This window comes from Balaenoptera acutorostrata, chromosome 15 (genome assembly GCF_949987535.1).
Source record: "Balaenoptera acutorostrata chromosome 15, mBalAcu1.1, whole genome shotgun sequence".
Classification (NCBI taxonomy): Eukaryota; Metazoa; Chordata; class Mammalia; order Artiodactyla; family Balaenopteridae; genus Balaenoptera; species Balaenoptera acutorostrata.
In genome coordinates, this window is record NC_080078.1 from 3,038,466 (window position 1) to 3,058,983 (window position 20,518).

Sequence of the window (20,518 nt, forward strand, 5' to 3'; positions counted from 1 at the left end):
CTAGGTCTATATCAATGAATTTGGTAAAGCAGCAGGATACAAAATTAATGCACAGAAATCTCTTGCATTCCTACACACTAATGATGAAAAATCTGAAAGAGAAATTAAGGAAACACTCCCATTTACCATTGCAACTAAAAGAATAAAATACCTAGCAATAAACCTACCTAAGGAGACAAAAGACCTGTATGCAGAAAACTTCACGACACTGATGAAAGAAATTAAAGATGATACAGACAGATGGAGAGATATATCAATGTCTTGGATTGAAAGAATCAACACTGTGAAAATGACTCTACTACCCAAAGCAATCTACTGATTCAATGCAATCCCTATCAAACTACCAATTGCATTTTACACAGAACTAGAACAAAAAATTTCACAATTTGTATGGAGACACAAAAGACCCCGAATAGCCAAACAGTCTTGGGGGGAAAAAAATGGAGCTGGAGGAATCAGACTCCCTGACTTCAGACTGTACTACAAAGCTACAGTAATCAAGACAGTATGGTACTGGCACAAAAACGGACATATAGATCAACGGAACAGGATAGAAAGCCCAGAGATAAACCCATGCACATATGGTCACCTTATCTTAGATAAAGGAGACAAGAATATACAATTGAGAAAAGACAGCCTCTTCAATAAGTGGTGCTAGGAAAACTGGACAGCTACATGTAAAAGAATGAAATTAGAACACTCCCTAACACGATACTCAAAAATAAAACTCAAAATGGATTACAGACCTAAATGTAAGGCCAGACACTATAAAACTCTTAGAGGAATACATAGGCAGAACACTCTATGACATAAATCACAACAAGGCCTTTTTTGACCCACCTCCTAGAGAAATGGAAATAAAAACAAAAATAAACAAATGGGACCTAATGAAACTTAAAAGCTTTTGCACAGCAAAGGAAACCATAAACAAGACGAAAGGACAACCCTCAGAATGGGAGAAAATATTTGCAAACGAAGCAAGTGACAAAGGATTAATCTCCAAAATATACAAGCAGCTCATGCAGCTCAATATCATAAAAACAAACAACCCAATCCAAAAATGGGCAGAAGACCTAAACAGACATTTCTCCAAAGAAGATATACAGATGGCCAACAGACACATGAAAGGATGCTCAACGTCACTAATCATTAGAGAAATGAAAATCAAAACTACAATGAGGTATCACCTCACACCAGTCAGAATGGCCATCATCAAAAAATCTACAGACCATAAATGCTGGAGAGGATGTGGAGGAAAGGGAACCCTCTTGCCCTGTTGGTGGGAATGTAAATTGATATAGCCACTATGGGGAACAGTATGGAGGTTCCTTAAAACACTAAAAATAGAACTACCATATGACCCAGCAATCCCACTACTGGGCATATACCCTGAGAAAACCATAATTCAAAAAGAGTCATGTACCACAATTTTCATTGCAACACGATTTACAGTAGCCAGGACATGGAAGCAACCTAAGTGTCCATCGACAGATGAATGGATAAAGAAGATGTGGCACATATATACAATGGAATATTACTCAGCCATAAAAAGAAACGAAATTGAGTTGTTTGTAGTGAGGTGGATGGACCTAGAGTCTGTCATACAGAGTGAAGTAAGTCAGAAAGAGAAAAACAAATACTGTATGCTAACACATATACATGGAAACTAAAAAAAAAAAAAATGGTTCTGAAGAACCTAGGGGCAGGACAGGAATAAAGACGCAGATGTAGAGAATGGACTTGAGGACACGGGGAGAGGGAAGGGTAAGCTGGGACGAAGTGAGAGAGTGGCATGGACATATATACACTACCAAACGTAAAATAGATAGCTAATGGGAAGCAGCCGCAGAGCACAGGGAGGTCAGCTCGGTGCTTTGTGACCACCTAGAGGGGTGGGATAGGGAGGGTGGGAGGGAGATGCAAGAGGGAGGGGATATGGGTATATATGTATACGTCTAGCTGATTCACTTTGTTATACAGCAGCAACTAACACACCATTGTAAAGCAATTATACTCCAATAAAGATGTTAAATAAATAAATAAATAAATAAAGTCGCAGTCTATTTTAGAAATATTAGTTTGCTTATAAATGGTGTGGTGGGTTAGAGAGAGCTGTGTTTCATAGGTAGCTGCAAGCACATAACAGCTTAATAAATTTCAAAGTGTAATGAGTACATTTTTTAAATTAAAAATATCAAGGATAATTATGGCTTTTTGTGCTGACCTGTGTGGGTTAGCAATCATTGATGTCTAAGAGAGACCAGAAGCTAGTTAGTGGGTGAAGCGGGTGATACCCGGCCTCCCCTTTTCCAGCACTCCTTGTAGGAGGAGAAGCCGTTCTTAATGGCCATAGAACAGAGTCTTGCTCCCGGAGCATGAGATATAAAGGTTAAATACGGGCTGGGCCGCTCATGATTGCAAGGTTGCTGACCCGTCGGTGGTAGAAACTATGCAGCTGGATTTTGACGCTTCGTCACCAGTAAATCCCAATGAAGACCCTTTCTGTTAGTAACTTCTTTCCAGAATTTATTTGCTTTGTGTTTCCATTCTATAGCCTTGCTGATGCATTGTTTACTATTTCTGTGGGGTTCCGGTTAGTGTTTGTACCACATTTCCCTTCCAGTGCTTTTCCCAAATCTCCATTATCCAACAGAAGACAGAACGACAATATAACCTCGCAGGCTCAGTAATGGGGCTGCTCCGTTGTCCAAGAATACATATGGGCATTTTGGCTGGTAACTCCAAATGGCTGGTGTCGGAAACTTCCACAGTAAATTATATTTCCCAGGCCTTTTCCTATCCTATGGCTTGCTGCCTTCCCACTAACAGCCTCTAGCTGTAAAAACAAACTGTTGACCAAGTTTTCTCAATTAAATAGTCTACTGTATAAAATTGGCGCTCCCCACTCAATTTAAGTGAGAGTCATTAGTTGTTTAATCCCTACTAGAGGGATTAAATCAAATTATGTTTGGAAAATAAAACACGCTGTGAATGCTGAAGGGTTTTCTGGGGGCAGGGAGTAGTTAGTATTTGTGTTCGGGGCGTGTTTGATGTTCTCCATTTTCAAAACATCGCACACAAGGACCAGGCAACGTAAGAGCCAGGAGGCTAACCTGCAATTCTGACGTGCGTTTTCTTTTCTTTTCTTTTTTTTGTTCTTTTGTATCCAAGTGAACTGCCTCATTCACCCCAGAACCTCCTGGCCAGCCTGAATTCTTCTCACAGCCATACCGTGATGCTCTCCTGGGTCCGACCCTTTGATGGAAACAGCCCTGTTCTTTATTACATTGTGGAGCTGTCTGAAAACAGTAAGTAACGAAGCAACATTGTCGCCGTGGACGGTAATCAGATTTCTCCCTGTGCTCTTGATGTCCTTAACCTTTACTTCTGGCTCAGACCCAGAACAGCTAGTAAAACCTTACGATGCTTTACGGAGTTTCCAATGAAAACCACAGCTCGGGCTTTGGGAAAATTAAAGGGCGGCGTGGGAGCCTAGGCGGGCAGCGGGAGGAGTGGCTGGAGGGCCTCCTGCGGGAGCCTGGGTTTGGGCCGAGGCCCCAGATGGCTGTGCCCAAGGGGCCGCCCTGAGCAAGGGTACCCGATGCAGCATGGGACGAACTTGGAAACGCATGAACAGTGCCTCCACCTGGAGCTGGTCTGGGGGTCAGCAACAATGACAGTTAACCTGTTTTGACGGCTTGGGCGCAGACGTCCTGCTCAGGGCTCAGTGGGCCCTCTCCTTCCTCACCTTCCGCGGCCTCTCAGCGGCCGTCGGCACCATCCTTCACCAGACAGTCCCCTCCTTCGTCGGACTTCCCTCCAGCCCCACTGGCCACCTCCCCTCCTCTCCTCTGCTGCTCTCTCCTCTCCGCTCTCCCAGGACCTCTTCCTAGGACATCTCGTGCATCCCTGTGATTTCCAGTGGCATCTTTTCCTGATCTTTGACCCCCAGGACCACAGATGGAAACCCACACAAGCAGTTGGCATCTCTAATCTGGTTGTCTCACAGATGCCTCCACTTAGGTTCTTCAAACTGTGTCTTTTGACATTTTAACCCTAACTGTTCCCACATCATCACTGCAGCCATTCTAATCTCAGTGTCTGCCCCCTTGGTGACTCCTGTATCACTCAAGCCAGAAGCCCAGGAATAGTCCTGGGTTTCTTTTTCCCTCTCCCGACCCCGCGCCCACCCCAGTGCGTCAGCAGCCCTGCCCGTCTGCGTTCTAGGACGTAGCAGGAACCTGCTCTCCTCTCTCTGTCTCTCCAGGGCATGATTCCCTCTCACCAGGACAAGTGCCACAGCCTCTAACTGGTCCCCTCCTTCCACATTTGTTCTCTTCCAAACCGTGCTCACACAGGCCGAAACATCGACCTTCCTAAAATATAACTGGACGATATCCTCCCTCCCCCGTATGCATTCAGCAGGGCCTGGAGCAGAACCCACCCCCCTCGGCCCCCAGGCAGCCTCCCAGGCCACTGCGTTTTGCTCTGTGCCACCCACCGTGTTTCACGATGTCTCCCTAAGGGCCAGGCTTCCCCTGTCCTGGCCCCTTGCCAGGGTGCTCCACACACCAGCTCCGTTGAACTGCTTCCTGCCGCAGCTGGCTTCCTGCCTTTGTCATCCCACCGTTACTCCAGGCTCCTTCCTGGGGCCTCCCCCAGGGAGGAGCTGGCCAGACCACAGGTCGCTGGGCTCTTGCGATGGTCACCTTCCCTGGGCTGGCAGCTGGTCTCATCGTGACGTTATTATAAGTGGGTCTCTGTTTCAGGACAGCTGGGAGTGCTGCTCTCCCAGTGTCCCCCCAGCCACACCGGCTGTCCTGCTGAGACCCCACAGGGACTCGGCGCTGCTCACTTCCTCAGGGAGAGCAGCCTACGGTTCTGCCACAGCTCTTCCCAAGCTCACTCGACCTGTGCACTCTCCGTCTGGTTGTTGACGGAACTCACGTGTTTCTCCTGATTATCTTCTGTTCTCCCACCTCCTCTCACACGATGGGTCCCCCTTCTGATCATCACATGCTCAGACCACAGCAGGCCCTGTCACTCAGTGACGTGCGGAGCGTAAACCCCTGGCCCAGGGTCGTAGGCAGTCATAGGTGAGGAGGGGACTCCGCCCAGCTGTCAGCCTCTGGAGCCTGTGCTCTTCCTGATGGCCAGGCCACTGCAGAGAAGTTTTAGGGGGCAGACCCCTCCCTCTTGTGCTTTAGCGGCGACTTTGTGGTGAAAGTGGACCCAGGATGGCACTTTGGTGTCAGTCTCTGCGGGGATTAAAGGAAGCCGCTCTGTGGACCTGCCTGTATTTGAATTGGGCTCCCCCAACCCCTTCAGTATTCTACTTCCATGTCCTGGCTTTCTAAATGTTCACCCTTGACTGCAATGGCTTCGGTTCCAAGCATATCTTAGACTGAGGTGCCCGGGGCCCAGGCCCTCGTTCCCTCTCCATGGTCCTCTGCGTTGCCTCATCTGGTCTCTTTCCTCGAGGAGAGGGTAGGGTGTGAATGGAAATCAGCCAACACCCATCTTAGTTTTAGTTCAACAGCTCTGATCAAAGAGGGGAGGGATTGGCAGTATTTATTGATGTAACTTTTCCGGGCGGTTAAGGTTTTCCCGAGGATGTCAGGGCCACGTGGCCTGTAAGCAAAACGGGACCTGACGTGATCTGTACGGAGAGAACTGTCAGGAGCAGGCTCTCCATCAGGGCTCTGGCAGAGGTGACCCCCGCTGGGTGTCATCTCCTTGAGACCAGGACCGTGTTTTACTCGACTGTCTGTGTGCCCTTGAGAGGCGCTCACCAGATGAACTGGGTCAGTCCCCGGTGGAGTCCCCAGTGATGGACTCAAGTTACAGTTGCCATTTGCCAAAAGGGAAGTGCTCTATGGCCCCCAGGTTACGTAAAATAAGGCATTGTTTCAAAATGCCACACCAGCTATTTTCTTAACAACTTGCATGATCGGCTGGTTCTTTGTCAGACATCCTGCCTAAATAAGAAGCAGGTCTTACGTGCAGTCATTTATTCCATCCATCCATCCATCCATCCATCCGTCCATCCGTCCATTCAGCACCAAGTCCTGATTGGGCGTCTGCCCTGCACCAGGCACTCTGCTGGGTGCTGGGGCGCAGAGCTGAAATGGTCAGTCTCAACCCACCGACCGCAGGGACCTGGTCAGACACATCAACACATCCTGCCACATACGGCGCTCCCGCTGAGGTACGTCCCGAGTTCAGTAGGGGGACGGCGTGTGGAGGCCCCAGCTGGGAGGTGGGCAGCGCCCTCAGAGGGGCAGGCATGCCAGGAGACCGGGGCCAGCAGACGACAAGGGGCAGCATCAGCAAAGGCCCCAGAGCATAAGCCTCGAGGCGTTTAGAAACAGCCGGCTTTCAAGGTGACGCCAATGTGGGGGACCAGGCCAGGATGCTGAGAAAGTGACCGAGGGCGTCATTAGTCCCTCATCAGCCTCTGGCTCTCCTACTGGACCCACCTGGAGCTGGCTGATGCCCAGATGCTTTTCCTTCAGGGGAAAGGAAGTGTAGAAGAATCTGGAGTACTCTACACTATTGTTATGATCGAACCAAGTGTGATTATTACACAAAGAATCTAAAGTGGATGAGATGGTTATCTCCGGGCTGATACTGATTTCAATTGTATAAAACATGTCTGCGGCCTTGGCTGCATCACTTGCTATCAGTGGATTAGCCCACGTCTCCCTGATGTGCGGACAGCAAGACCATCACTGTCTTCTGGGCCAATGATCTGGTTCTTATTTTTATTAGGAGCCAGTGCCCTTAAGAAGCAGCTGAACATGCTGGCTAATTAACGGTCAGAAAAAACAGCTTAGCTGCAAGTACACTAAAATGGAGATGGTATTTGGCCTACACTCAGTGGCGTGCAAGTGGACGGTTCTAAATAGCTCCATCCAACAGCCCACTCATCCAGCTACCCAGGGTACTTGCTGCCGCCAGCGCCTCCTGGCAGGCTGAGTAGGATGCCATTCTCCTGGAAACCGTGGATCCTGCAGGGACCAAACTGGCGGGGTTTAGCGGCGGAGGCAGGCGCTTTGTAACACCTGCCTTCACAACGTGCCAGCCATTGCGAAAGGGCTTCTTTAGAGCTTTTATGGAGCAGAACTGTGGAGCTTGTGCCGAGTGTTTGTCCGTGCGCTGACTGGAGCTGAAGCCCGTTATGGAGAGCGCGGGCCCCTGCAGGCATCCTGTAGTTCCTCTCCGTGGAGCCGGTAGTTCTCTGGTCCCAGGCGTCTCTGTGGGAGGCCAGGGGCTGGAGAGGGCAGCATTGTCCCAAGGCCTGGCCCGAGGTACAAGCCTGCTGGGCTGAGAGCAGGGGTCAGGCCCAGTGGTGGCCAGAGGAGCCTAGGGGCATCCCTGTGTTAAGAGAGAGCAGGGATTCTTGATGTCTTCATAACAGGGACCCTGTAAACAGGCTAAAAACTCAGTTGCATAGCAAAAGGATTTGGCCCATTCTCTAAAATATTTGTTGAGTTTAATTAAGAATAATCTTTCTTTAAGATTATTATGATCACAAGGGGGAGATTGCCAGAAAAAACTTGTGATGGACTCTGAAGTGGACCCAAAAGCAGGTCACTGGGTGTCTCATCAAGCAGCCTTCAGGGTTACCTGATGCTTTGGCGGCCTGCACTTTTCATTGTTTTTGAGCTATTTTTACAACTCTAGATTATAGAAAACTTGTAGTGCTGCAAATAATTCTTGTCCATAGAGATGCAAATGAATTGTGTCCTGGTTATAAGTGGTTATTGCAGTAGTTAGTTATTGCTCTGTAGCTATTGGTCAGTTTTGCATCTATTTGTAAATTCATTTTGGCATTCCTCATTGTCGTACGTGTGTGTGTGGTTCAAATTCTCTTTTGATACATTGTAACATCTTACTGGTTCCCTCATTAATTAATGACAACTAAAATCTTTGACACATGCTCATTTTATATTTGGATGAGAACCATGATTTTCCCTTTTTAAAAATGTATCCTTTAACACGAGTGCATCAGCATCCTATAGTGTTAGCAACCCACAGACTCATCTAAGGCAGCACGTGCCACAAGCTTCCACGATAACTGACATTTGGGGAGGGCCATCTCTGTATCTCAGACTAATTCTCAAACCGAGCCCTTCCCTGTTTTCATGAGTTTAACTAAGGCATTTTACTGCTAAAATAGAATAAGCTTGGTCTTTGACCACTTAGAAAAAGTAGGTCTTTTCCCCATTAATTTATTTAAATCTTAGCACGTGACTCCTGTTAAGTCATTGCAGGTAACAAGCATACTTACATGAAAATTTCAGAATATTTCATCTTGTTTAGTTCTACTGTTAGTTTTTAACAGATATGAGTGTTCACAGCTTTATACCTTATAATATTTAAATTTAATTAAAATATTAAAAATACCTTTGTAATTTGTTATTAAAGTTATATATGCTCATTAATAAAAAATTTAGAAATTACTTACAGCACAAAGAATAAAAATACTCCCTATGATCCCACATGTGTGGAAAGCAACGCGCCCCCCGTGTGCTTGGTCCCTCCGCGGCCACATCCTCCAGGACTTGGGTCCATCGCTGAATCCCTCGGCCCTCCGTCTTCAAGCTCCCCCTCTCTCCTGCCTCCTTCTGCCTCAGAGGAGAATCATCTCCACCCCTCATGCCATCTGCTCCTCTCTGCCAAAGCCGTAGCATCATTTCCACAGGACAGACCCAGCCAGCGCTTTTCGGTCCCCTCCTCCTGGACGTCTCTTCATCCCATGCTCTCTTCACCCCTCCAGTTACAACCCCGCTCCCTGGGCTTGACTTCCATCTCCCTCCTCATTCTTACGTCTCAGTCTTTTGTCTCTTGGACCATTTTCTCTGACTCATCTGACTTCATTTCCAGTCCTGCCCTTGCAGTGTTGGTGTCCCTTGGTTTTCCTTGCTCAGGACACTGGTCTTCTCTCCCCACGTTTCCCCCAGTGATCCCTTCCCCGAGGGTCACCTCCCACCACGGGCTGCAGCTCCCCGTCATGTGCTTCCAACCCAGACCTCAGGTTCATGTAGACGGCTCCACCTAGACGTCCCCACCTAGACGTCCCCAGGTTCACCAAACTCAAACTGTCAAAGTAGACCTCATCACCCTCCCCCGAAGTTTCCCAGGTTAGAGACAGAGACGTCATTCCTGTCTCCTCACCACTCCCCGCCCCCCTTGAAGACATCAGTACGTCCCTTTGGGTTGGTTTTACCTCGTAAGTGTCTTGTCTCGTCCACTGCCCCTCCGCATTTCAGCACCCCTGTCCCTGACTGGCTCTGGCCCGTCATGCAATCCCACCCACCTGGCCTCCTCAGACCCTCCGCCCAGGAGTCCCCACATTCTCTGCACGTCTGTGGAGTGCACACCCCGCGTGAAGCCCTGCAGAGGCCCCAGAGCAGGCGTCGCATCCGGGCTGGGCAGGGAGCCTCGGGTTCCCCCAAATGTGCTTGTGCTTCTAACAGCCCGGAGACGAGTCCCAGGCCACCTTCTAACCAGATTGCCAGCCCTAATTCCTTCTTGCATAGAAACCCTTATTGCTTAGAGAGTAGATTCCAGGCTTATTTGCACACATATAGCGCCATTGATCACCTGACCCCCGCCTGCCTCTCCAGATTTGTCTCCAGCCACTCGTTGCTGTGCTTTTCGTGCTTCAGCATCAGGGCTCTGCTCGGAGCTCCCTGAGCGCACCCAAGGGCGCCACTGCACCTTTGCTCGGCTCCCCAGTCCTGCCCTTCCGTCTTCCGCCGGCTCCTTTGTAGCACCTCCTCTGGGAACTGTCCTCGGTCATCTCCAGGAAGTGCTGTCCCCAGACTCCTGCTTCCACATTCAGGGCAGCTGTGCTGATTTGCCCAGCGGGCAAAGTGGGCCCTTAGAGAATCAGCACAGGCAGGATACCAAAACTAAGCAAAATATCTGGAAGGAAACTCTTTAATAATTTTTTCCTATGCCAAGTTTGCAAAGATATTTCCCTGTGTTTTCATTGAGAAGATTTATGGCTCTCAGCCTTGGGTTCAGGTCTTATGGTTATTTTACTTTCATTCTTTGATTTCTGGTCCTGCTGAACACATTTTTCCAAGTTGGTTGCTTTTTGTACTTCCCCTGCTATGATCTGTCAGTTTCCTTTCCTCTATTTTTCTATCAAGGCCTTAGGGTTTTTTCCATCATTTGTGACAAGAATTTTTTCAATTTGTTTTTTTTACTCTTAATTTTTGTGTATTACTTTTTGACATACAGAAGGGTTTATTATGTAGTAAATCTACTGATGTTTTCCTTTATGATTTCTTTCATCACTTTTATGTTTGGATATTTCAACACTATCAAGCATAACATATTTTTATAAGTTTTCATCTTGTTTGTAAAGCTTTAAGGTTTAATACATTTAACTCTTTAATTCATCTGGAATTTAGATGTAAGTAATCTGACATGTGACCTTTTATTTTTTCCAAATGACCCCATTTTTTTCAGCATGACTTATCAAATAATCCATTTATTTATGAAGTGCCTTTTTCATATATTAAGGGGACCTGTTTACGTAAAAGTCTGTGGAGTTTGTTTGGACCCATTGATTCATCACCTGATTATCTGCCAGTTCTATAATATTTTGATTGCTTTAGTCCCAAAATATGTTTTAATAACTGATAAAGCATTCCCCTCATCTTTTCAGAATTTTTGTTAGTTCTTGTCACCTATTTAGTCTTCCAGAAAAAAATTGGAATTATTTTGTCAAATTTTGAAAATCATCACATTGACTTTTTAATCATGTTAAACCTGTGATAAGTTTTATGAGAACTGACTTCTTGTTGATTCTGTATTCCCATCCAGAAAAATAATATGCTTCTCCATTTCTTCAGCTATTTTTTTATATTGCTTAGTGAAGTTTGCAGGTTGATACCCATAGGTTCTATACTTTATTTGTTACAGTTACCCTAAGATTTTGTCTTATTGCTACTGTAAATAGGATTTTCTTTCTATTTCATCTTCTAAAGAATTATTCATTGTTGAAACATAGGAAAGCTATTGATGTTTAGGTATTTATTATTATTATAAATATTTTTTCAGTTGATCCTTTTAGTTTTCAAGGTAGACAATCGTATCTTCTCCAAATAGTAAAAATGTTTTGTTTCCTTTTGCTTTTTTTTTTTAATAATTTATGTTAATCCTCTTATTTATGTACTTATTTTGGCTGCGTTGGGTCTTCGTTGCTGTGCATGGGCTTTCTCTAGTTGCGGCGAGCGGGGGCTACTTTTCGTTGCAGTGTGAGGGCTTCTCATTGCGGTGGCTTCTCTTGTTGCGGAGCGCAGGCTCTAGCCACGCGGGCTTCGGTAGTTGTGGCACACGGGCTCAGTAGTTGTGGCTCGCGGGTTCTAGAGCACAGGCTCAGTAGTTGTGGCGCACAGGCTTTGTTGCTTCACGGCATGTGGGATCTTCCTGGACCAGGGCTCAAACCTGTGTCCCCTGCATTGGCAGGCAGATTCTCAACCACTGCCCCACCAGGGAAGCCCTCCTTTTGCTTTTATATCTTACTGGGTTGGTCAGAATAATTTTAAAAAGTAAAGGTAATTGGCATAGTCGTTGTTTATCTGATCTCAGTGGGATGTCTACAAGGATTTTACTGTCATGTATGATATTGATATTTCTGTTGTTTATTGAGTTTTGACAAATATATACAGCATGTAGCTCATACCTTAAACAAGATACAAAACATTTTCAACATTTCAGAAAGTTCCCTGTGTCCCTTTCCAGTCTTCCTCCTTCAAAGGCAAGCACTCTTCCAACTTCCATCTGAACTTTATATAAATGAACACGATACTGATTTGAAACAGCCGTTTCTCATCCTGTAATACGTTCCTCCCATGCCTGGTTCTTAGGGTTTTTAAAATATATGTAGGATTGTTTCTTCTTTCTAAGCAAGTTTGTGTTTTTTTTTAACTCCACTTAGCAATACCCTACAATTTATGCAGGAGAATTCACTATATGAATACCCTGTAGGCTCGCAGCTCTGCCGTGAACTCCCAAGGTCCCGCCTCTGGACAGGTTTCCGAGCTGACTCTGAGGGACTTGGTCATCATTATGAGGTTCCTGAGCCTCAGACTTGAAATCAATGTCTTTTTCCTTAACTTGGAAAGAAACACTGTCTTCCATAAGCTAATACCTTTCTTCGTCTTTTCCAAAGATGTGCGAGGACTGTCAGGTTGGAAGGACGTTTCTGCGTCCTCTGCACCTTGGCTGCTTCTGACACGTGGAGAAGTCCACACCGCAGGCAGCGCGGCTGTCAAGAGGCGGCTGGTTCTCCCGGGCGACTTAGCGGCTTCCTTTGAAACCCCACATCCAGAGCGTTGCTTTGTTCCCTTAGTCAACAGGGAACCCAAAGCTAAACCGAGCGCTTAGCTGAGCTTCTGAAGTCACCCAGGTGTTAGAACGTCTCTCTGGCTCCTTCTCCTTAGTGATTTTGGATTTGTTTATCTTTCATTTTCATTTCATCATCCAGTTTTATGCATATTTCACTCTAGAAGGTCTTTAACAGCAGGAGGTCTCTCTTTCTGTCTCGCCACGCACACACACACACACACACACACACACACACACACTCACGCAGGACAGAATGCTGCCAGAGCGAGGGGCGAGCGCAGAGGGCCGTGCAGCGCCACTGCAGCACCGCGTGGAAGCGGAGCCCGGCAGCTGGACCCGCGGAGCCGGGCCAGCGGTGCTGTGCGGGCAGCTCTCGTCCTGGCGGCAGAGGGCAGGGGCCTGGGGCCCGGTGCGGGGAGGGCCCTCACTCTGAACCGGTGAGTGAATTTCCGGGAAGAGGGGGCCGAGAACGGCCGGGAAGCCGGGCGCAGGAACGGGAAGCGCCCTGCGAGGCGGTGGTCCGGGCGCTTGCTGAGTCTGAGATGATGTTTGGGGCTTCGGGTAACGACGGCCCAGGGCAGTTTGTCTTTCCTGGAGCGTGGAACGTTCTGGTGCCGACACCCTTCTCGAGCAGGGCTTCTTGTGTCACCTGCTGGTCCAAGACTGGCTTCTGGAGAAGGTTCTCGGAGGCCCCGATGCCTGCGCCCCTCCGGGCGTCCTGGGGGAGGTGAGGAGGCCCCCCGCCCCAGGGAGACCCTGCAGCTTGGCTCGCTCTCCTGCCGTCAGCCCGCCAGCCCCCTCCCCAGCGAGCATGTGAGACGCCCTCTCCCGCCTCGCCCTTAGGTGCTTCAGAGCTGACGCTGGGCTTTGTACTGTTTTGCTTGCCAAAGTGGCAAAGAGACTTTGTTCTTTATGCTTCAAATCGTTTTCATCCGTCTTTGAAACACATCTCACACAGGTACTGGCTAAAAGCCTCAGAGTGTGAGGAAGTGGTTTCGGCCTTCGCTCACTTTTCTGTGGGTTTTTGCATGTTGAACCTCACGTTAAAAGCACTTGCTCCCATTTTAAAATCCATCCAGGAAGACAGCGCGTGTCACAGACGTTCCCTGTCGCGTTGCTGTGTCATAGGCCCAGAGAGGGGCTGAGGCGGGGGGTTGAGGTCCTGTCCCCTTGGCTCCCTGCCCTCGGGCAAGATGAGGAGGTGGGTGGGGCAGCCCAGGGGCTGCACAGCCCCTGCGGGTCCTTGCCTTCCCAAGCCCGTCCCCCAGACGGACGCGGCTTCCTGCGTGGGGACGCCCGGTGCAGAGCAGAGTGGCCCCTGCCGCGTGTCTTCCCCGAGGCCGGCTCAGCTGCTTCCACCAGGTCGCCGGCCAGCCAAGGTCGGACCTGTCCCCAGCCCACCACCTGGGGCTCCCTGCCACCAAGACTTGTCTCCTGCCCCAGGCTGAGTTGCCCTCCGCTTCTGCAATCGTCCAGTGCCCACGTCCAACCTCTCTGGCCAGTGTCTCCTCTGATGCAAACGGCTTCTCCAGTTCAGGGACCACACTCCTCCCAGGACTGTGTCGCCGCGTGAGCCCACGCCTGGGGCACGTTTGGTGTCTTATCAACAGCTCAGGAGGCCCAGTCCCTTGGATGTGAATAGCCGAAGGTCTCAAAGCCTGTTCTTGGCATCACTCGGGCCACAGTCCTTAGCAGAGAATTTCATTTAGTTCCTTAAAAGCTCAACTCTTTTGTTCTTAACTCTTAAGGCAAAACTTGGTACATTGTAACTCTAACCCCACAGACTTTTATTGTTTCTCTAAAGACAGATACAGCAGAGAAAGGAAAGTACCCGCCCACTTCTCCTGCTCCTTCTCCTGGTCCAGTGACGATGTCTGACTAGTCTGAGTCTCTCACCCCATCCATCCTTAGCGGAGTGGCCTGTCCCTCCTGTGACCTCAGTCTTCTCCCCCAGGATTCCATGAGTAGGTCTGGGTCACAACATCCTTTCAAAATTGTGTTTCGATTCGCTCATTTTGGGTATGTTTAATGCCTCAGCAGAATCATGGAAGACCTCATGGTCTTCTCTCAAGAGTACGGTCTATTCTAAAAATGTTATTTCTGCCAGCTCAAGCTTGAAATTCTAAAGTGTCACTACAAATTATATTCCTTTCATTCTTTTTTTTTTTTTTTTTCAAACATCTTTATTGAAGTATAATTGCCTTACAATAGTGTGTTAGCATCTGCTTTATAACAAAGTGAATCTGTTATACATATACAATATGTTCCCATTTCTCTTCCCTCCTGCATCTCCCTCCCTCCCACCCTCCCCATCCCACCCCTCTAGGTGGTCACAAAGCACCGAGCTGATCTCCCTGTGCTATGCGGCTGCTTCCCACTAGCTATCTATTTTACATTTGGTAGTGTATATATGTCCATGACACTCTCTTACCCTGTCACATCTCACCCCACCCCCTCCCCATATCCTCCTTTCATTCTTTTAATAATTTTTTATCCAGAATCCTGCAGAAGGATCTCATTTAACCTTGCAGAGCTTGCTATTATCTGGGCTTCTCTTTTTAATGTCCAGATGAGCTATGAATAAACCAAGAGAGGCTGCTCTGTAGCCCTGGGTGTGCTTGCCTCTGGGTTTTCCCGTCCGCGCGGAGCAGATGAGTGGCTGGGAGTGGCGACCCAGTCCACAGCCTCCCCCGAGCGGCCTCACTCTGTGGAGGTTGAGGTTATTTGTGTGTCTGGGCTGTGACACTGTGTCTCTGTTGACACGATGACAATAATCTGAGGGTGCTTTAATATAGAGAAGCAAATGTTATTCATCCCGCCAAACTAATTTCAATAACTCGTTCAGCTGAACACTGAAGTATAGGTCAGAGTCTCTGAAAAACTTGAAAATAATTACACAAAGCACTTGAAAAATCATGAGAATGGTTTAGAACACAACTGTAATATTGACCTGTACTTGTTTTGTTTCATGTTTCTCTCCTACTCTTTATTTGCCACAGAAAATTTTTGTTAATGAACTTATATTACTTTTTTTGTGAGATACATACAGATATATGTGTGTATATGTATGAAAATAATATTTACCTTTTTGTATTACTCTATGGATGTACAGTTCTCAGGACAGACCCAGGTTTTATAGCTTATGTAATTTTGGAGCTTTGGTTAAGAAAAACCATTCAAACCTGAAAGTACCCCTGCTGGGACCTTGGGCAGGGCCAGCGCAGATGGGGGCCAAGGGCTCAAGGTCCCTCTGGAGGGGGCACAGGGTCCACCGGGAGGGCATTGGGTGACCGCTGTTTGCAGCCCGTGGAGGTCCCGGCCCCTTGTTTTCACTCCACCCAAAGGCAGCAGGTCCCCAAACACGAGAGGTTCCCGTGAGCCACGTCTGGGACAGCCCGCCCTCCAGAGCTCCGACCCCAGAAGAATCCCAGTGGCTTAAATCCGGGCTTTCCGCGTCCAGCTGGTGAGCGCCATGCACGCCTGGTGTCCTCATACACCAGCCCCGATCTCTTCTCGCGCAGGACACCAGGGGTCTCCAGTGCAGGCCCCGCACCTGCCCCTCTCCTCCTGGTCCCGCTGACCCATTAACTGACTGGCCTTTTCCCCCCTCGATAAACGTTTTATTTAGAACACTTTTTGGTTTACAGGATAATTGTGGAGATAGAGGGCTCCCTGGACCCCGTGCTCAGTTGCCCCTCTTATTAACATCTTGCCTTTGTGGGGGACAGTTGTCACAATCAGTGAACTAATATTGGCCTGTGGTTATTACCTGAAGGCCGTGCTTTATCCGGGTTTCCTCAGCGTTTCGCACGTGCCTTTCTCTGTCCCAGGCTCCCATCCAGCACCACATCACATTCCGGGGCCGCGTCTCCTCGGGCTCCTCTTGGCCGGGCAGTTTCTCAGACTTAGCCTGGTGTTGATGACGGTGGCAGCTCTGAGGAGGCAGGCCAGGCGTTTCGTAGGCTGCCACTCCATTGGGGTTCGTCAGCGCGTTCTCTCACGGCTGGACTGGAGTTGGGGTTTGGGGGAGGGAGCCCGCTGAGGTGAAGCGCCCTCCCCTCACGTCCCATCCCGCCAGGCGCCTGTTCTCAGCTTGCTGCCGTTGACGTGGGTCAGGCTTGGTAAACGTCGGCGGCTGCGACTGAGCTTGTGCCTAGGGTCGCGTTCTCTGTGGCCCCTGTCCTGAGGGTGCACTGTCGGCCTCAGAAACCCAGAGCACTTGCATTCAGCGTCTACACAGCCAGCCCGGGGCGGGAAAGGAGAGCGTCTGATGAGTGTGACCTTGCTGGACCCTCGAAGGCCACGGTCCAAGAGAATAGCTCCTCTTCTGAATCATCTCTGTGACCGAGCCCTCGGCTCCCTTGCTTTAATGCGAAGCAGCTACAAGAAGTCAGAAGAACAACATTGGGCTTATCCGGGAGTTTCCACGAGGTGGAGAGATCAGGCCATAGTCCGTGCCTCCGTTTCTCGGCTGGGAATGGGGAAGCTCGCACCTGCCGCAGGTAACTGTGGAGGTTGGACGCGCCCCGACGGAGGCATGGCCAGTGCCTGGGGCACAGCAGGTGCTTCCCCGGAACAGGGAGAAATCCAGTTCCTACGGTGGGTCACGCACCCTTCTCTGTGCTGGGGATCCAACAGTGAATTAAATGCATTCGCATGGAGTTTGTCTCGTGGGTGGCTATTTAAATGGGTAGCCATTATTATTATAATACTTACGATACTTATATTTCAGGAGACACAACATGCAGACAGTTGTAGCCAAATCAGCAGTGGAATTACAATTAGGAAAATTAATTTGCATCTTAATTTTCCACTTAACTCACTCTGTAACCTGGGGGAAGTTATTTTAATGAAAGAATGTTCATTCTCACCCACGTGAAAAAATACAAGGTGCAGCATCAGTGAAATCATATATTTTCATCTGTCAAATGTGCAATTTAAGACAGTTATAATGCTCACTGCTGGCAATGTAGTGACAAAACAGTCACTTTCTAAAAACTTTTTGTTAGGAAAAGTACTAAATACGCACAAAGGTACAGAGTATTCTTGTCTTTGGTTTCAAAAACCATTAATATTTTGCCACATTTGTTTCATCAGTTCCCCACCTTTTTTGCTGAAGTATTTTAAAAGAAATCCCAGAGATTTTGTCATTTCATCCTTAAGTGATTCAGTAAATAGCTCAAAAGAGAACATTATACCTAACAAAATTAATGGAATCTTTAATATCATCTTATACTCAGTCTACATTTAAGTGTCCCTCATCTTTTTTTAAAAAAAGTCTTTTCACAGTTGATTTGCTTGAATCAGGATCCAAACAAGGTCCATCTGTTGTGTTGGTGGTTTTGTCTCTTTCGTCTCTTAACCGACTTGCCCTGCTTTTAGCCCCCGCCTGCCTTCCTCCCTGCTCTCGCCTGGGGTACAGGCCAGGGCACTTGCTTGTTGAATGTCCCAAGTCCGGGATTTGGCTATCCGCTTCCTCCTGGTATCACTTAATTGGTTCCTGCGTCTTCTTTATTGCCCAGACACATTCCGCTCTTGGTTTTGTGTGCTTTCTTGGGGTGTGTGTGAGTGTCAGCACTTTCCGGGTGCTTCTGGGTACCCCATACCTCGTCTCACAGGGCGACACTGGAGGCCCGGCTGCTCTGTCCTCAGTGATGTTGGACCATCCAGGAGCCTAGGCGGTGACAGCCCGTAAGGCTTGGGAGAAGTTATTTAAACTTCCTGAGTCTTGATTTCTCTGTCTGTTGAGAGGAGAGATAATACCTCCTTCCCAAGAGGACTCGTGTGGTTACAGATGTGAAAGCACTTCCAGACTTCAAACAGCTGCACAAATGTTAGGTATTAATAATAATAATGGTTCTTCTGGCAATTAAGAAAATTTTCTTTGAAAAGTATTTTCCTTCCTCAAGTACCTTTAATTGAGAAAATGGTGATGCTCTTTTTTTTTTTTTTAATCGAAAAGAGCTTCCAGTACATTTGGGAAGATTGAAAGCCACCAGCTTTTTAACCAACAGACAGAGTGGAGGAGTGATTAACGCCTCGTGGTTTCTGGGCGCTGGAAGCCAAGAGGAAGATTAGTGATGCCCATCTGTGGAGCAGAGGTTTGTTTAATAGCCTGGCTGGGGAAGCCTAAAATTCCTTAGTCTTCTAGATTAGAGGAGCAAGGGGCATCCCTGGAGGGGTGCAGAAAAGCTATTGAAACTTTTATGGGATGGGTTCCTTTATCAAAAGATTCTTCTACATTCCAGCCCTAAGACAAGCATCTTGTAATACTCTTTTGTGAGGACTGGGAGAAGAATCTTTTAAAGGGATTTTGCCTGTTGATTGTCAGCAACAGACTCGGTATTTAAATTTTAACGCTTCTCAGCAAGTCTGCAATTCCAAAGCCTGTTAGTGAGCAAATCCTTCCTAAACCACTTTTCTTTTTTTTTTTTTTTTGGTACAAATCAGAGTGCCCATGAGATGGATTGGGTTCATTTGTATTAGTTTTCAGTTTAATCTCTCTTCCTGCCAGATCTTTTATCTTCTAGTAGGAGAGGAAAATAAATAAATAAAAAATCCTATAGATACAACCAGAGAACTGAGCAGAGCCCCAGGGTCTAGAGCAGATTCATAGGCCCTGTTGTCAAATCAAACTGGGCAGCAGCTCCTACGACTCGGGCTACACCTTCAGGAGCTGTTTACACTCTGCATGAACAAATGGCTGAGAGTCAGGGAATCGCGCGTGGGGCTGAGTTTGGGTGGGAGGGAGGGAGGGCGCTTGGGGCGGGAAGGAGGCGTCCAGGGCGCTTCTCTGCCCCTTCCCTGTGCGATTAATCGTTTCAGTCCACGGGCTCAACCACTGTCCTTCTGACTTTGCCTCTTTCTGAAATTGCCACGGTTCACTCCGTACCTGGTGGGGCAGGTGAGCTTACAGACCCTGTAATCTGCAGGAAGAGAGGGATGGGAGACGTGTTTTCTTCAGCGCGTGTCAGGCAGGGCCCCCGCAGGAGCAGGCAGCGCTCATGACTTAGAATAATCAAGGGGGAGTTTACGAGGGGAGGTGGCCGAGCCGGGATCACCCGCGGTCACAGGGGCGAGGGGAGCCGCAGAGCCGGGGAGAGAGACTGTGCAGGGCTGCACCGCGAGAAGAGCAGGGACCTTTGGGTGAAGAATGCAGAGAGTCTGGGGCAACCTCCAGTGAGTAGGGAAGAGCCCTCCCTGCCAGGCAGGCCCTCCAGGGCACAGGCAGGGTGGGCAGGGTGGAGAGGGGGCCTGGGGTGAAAACAGGAACGTCCGGCAGAGTCTCTGCCAGGGCCGGGCCTACGCCAGATGCAGCGGCGCCCTTCCCTTGTTTCATACTCATCGGTCTCAGGAGTCATGTGTTATCCCCCTTGTGTTACGTGCAATTCCCACCATTTAAACTTTTTAATTGTGGTAAAATGCACATAGCATGAAATTTTCCCTCTCAGCCACTTTGGCGTGTAGAGGTCGGTAGTGTTAAGTACATTCACGCCGTCGTGCAACCATCACCACCATCATTTCCAGAAGTCTTTTCATCTCGCAAAACTGAAACTCTGTCCCCATTAAACACTAACTCCCATTCCCCCGTCCCCTAGCCCCCAGTGTACTCCAGGTGTCTCATTTCACTGGAATTATATTACATTATCTGTCCTTCGAGGACTGGCTTATTTCACTCAGCATAATGTCCTCAAGGTTCATCCATGTTGGAGCATGTGTCAGAATTTCTTTTCTTTTCAAGGCTGAATAATATTTCGTTGTATGGATGGACCATATTCTGTTTGTCCATTCATCTATCGATGGACACTTGGGTTGAATCACCTTTTGGCTGTTATGAATAATGCTGTTATGTTCATAATGCTTAGCACCACTTCCAAGAAATAAGAAAGACAGTTTGATTTCCTATGAGTCAGTCCCCAGCACCCACATTTCACTTCACTGATAACTTGAAAATGTAGTTCAGGGTCATAGCAATTCTGAGTGGAACTGACAGAGGGCACTTGTTCATCCCAGGGCATCACTGCACGAAATGATCGGGCCAAAAAGCCTGTTTAAACTCTATAGAGAAAGTCCCACTAAAGTGTAGGAGCCGACAGAACCTTCTGAAGCCTTGCAGGCAAGAGCCCACTTGGCTGACAGAGTCAGTCTT

At 48.2% G+C, this 20,518-nt stretch overlaps 1 protein-coding gene across 9 annotated transcripts in view; it reads left to right on the forward strand.

Moving 5' to 3' along the window:
• SDK1 (sidekick cell adhesion molecule 1) overlaps positions 1-20,518 on the forward strand; it is an 838,709-nt gene that overhangs the window by 630,343 nt on the left and 187,848 nt on the right. For 8 of the 9 annotated variants that reach the window (XM_057528493.1, XM_057528492.1, XM_057528494.1 and 5 more), the window contains exon 14: positions 3,172-3,308. In XM_057528493.1, the coding sequence (XP_057384476.1) occupies positions 3,172-3,308 (137 nt within the window). Of the gene's footprint in view, positions 1-3,171; positions 3,309-18,333; positions 18,471-20,518 lie in introns of those variants that run through there. The other variant, XM_057528501.1, reaches the window with a different exon arrangement.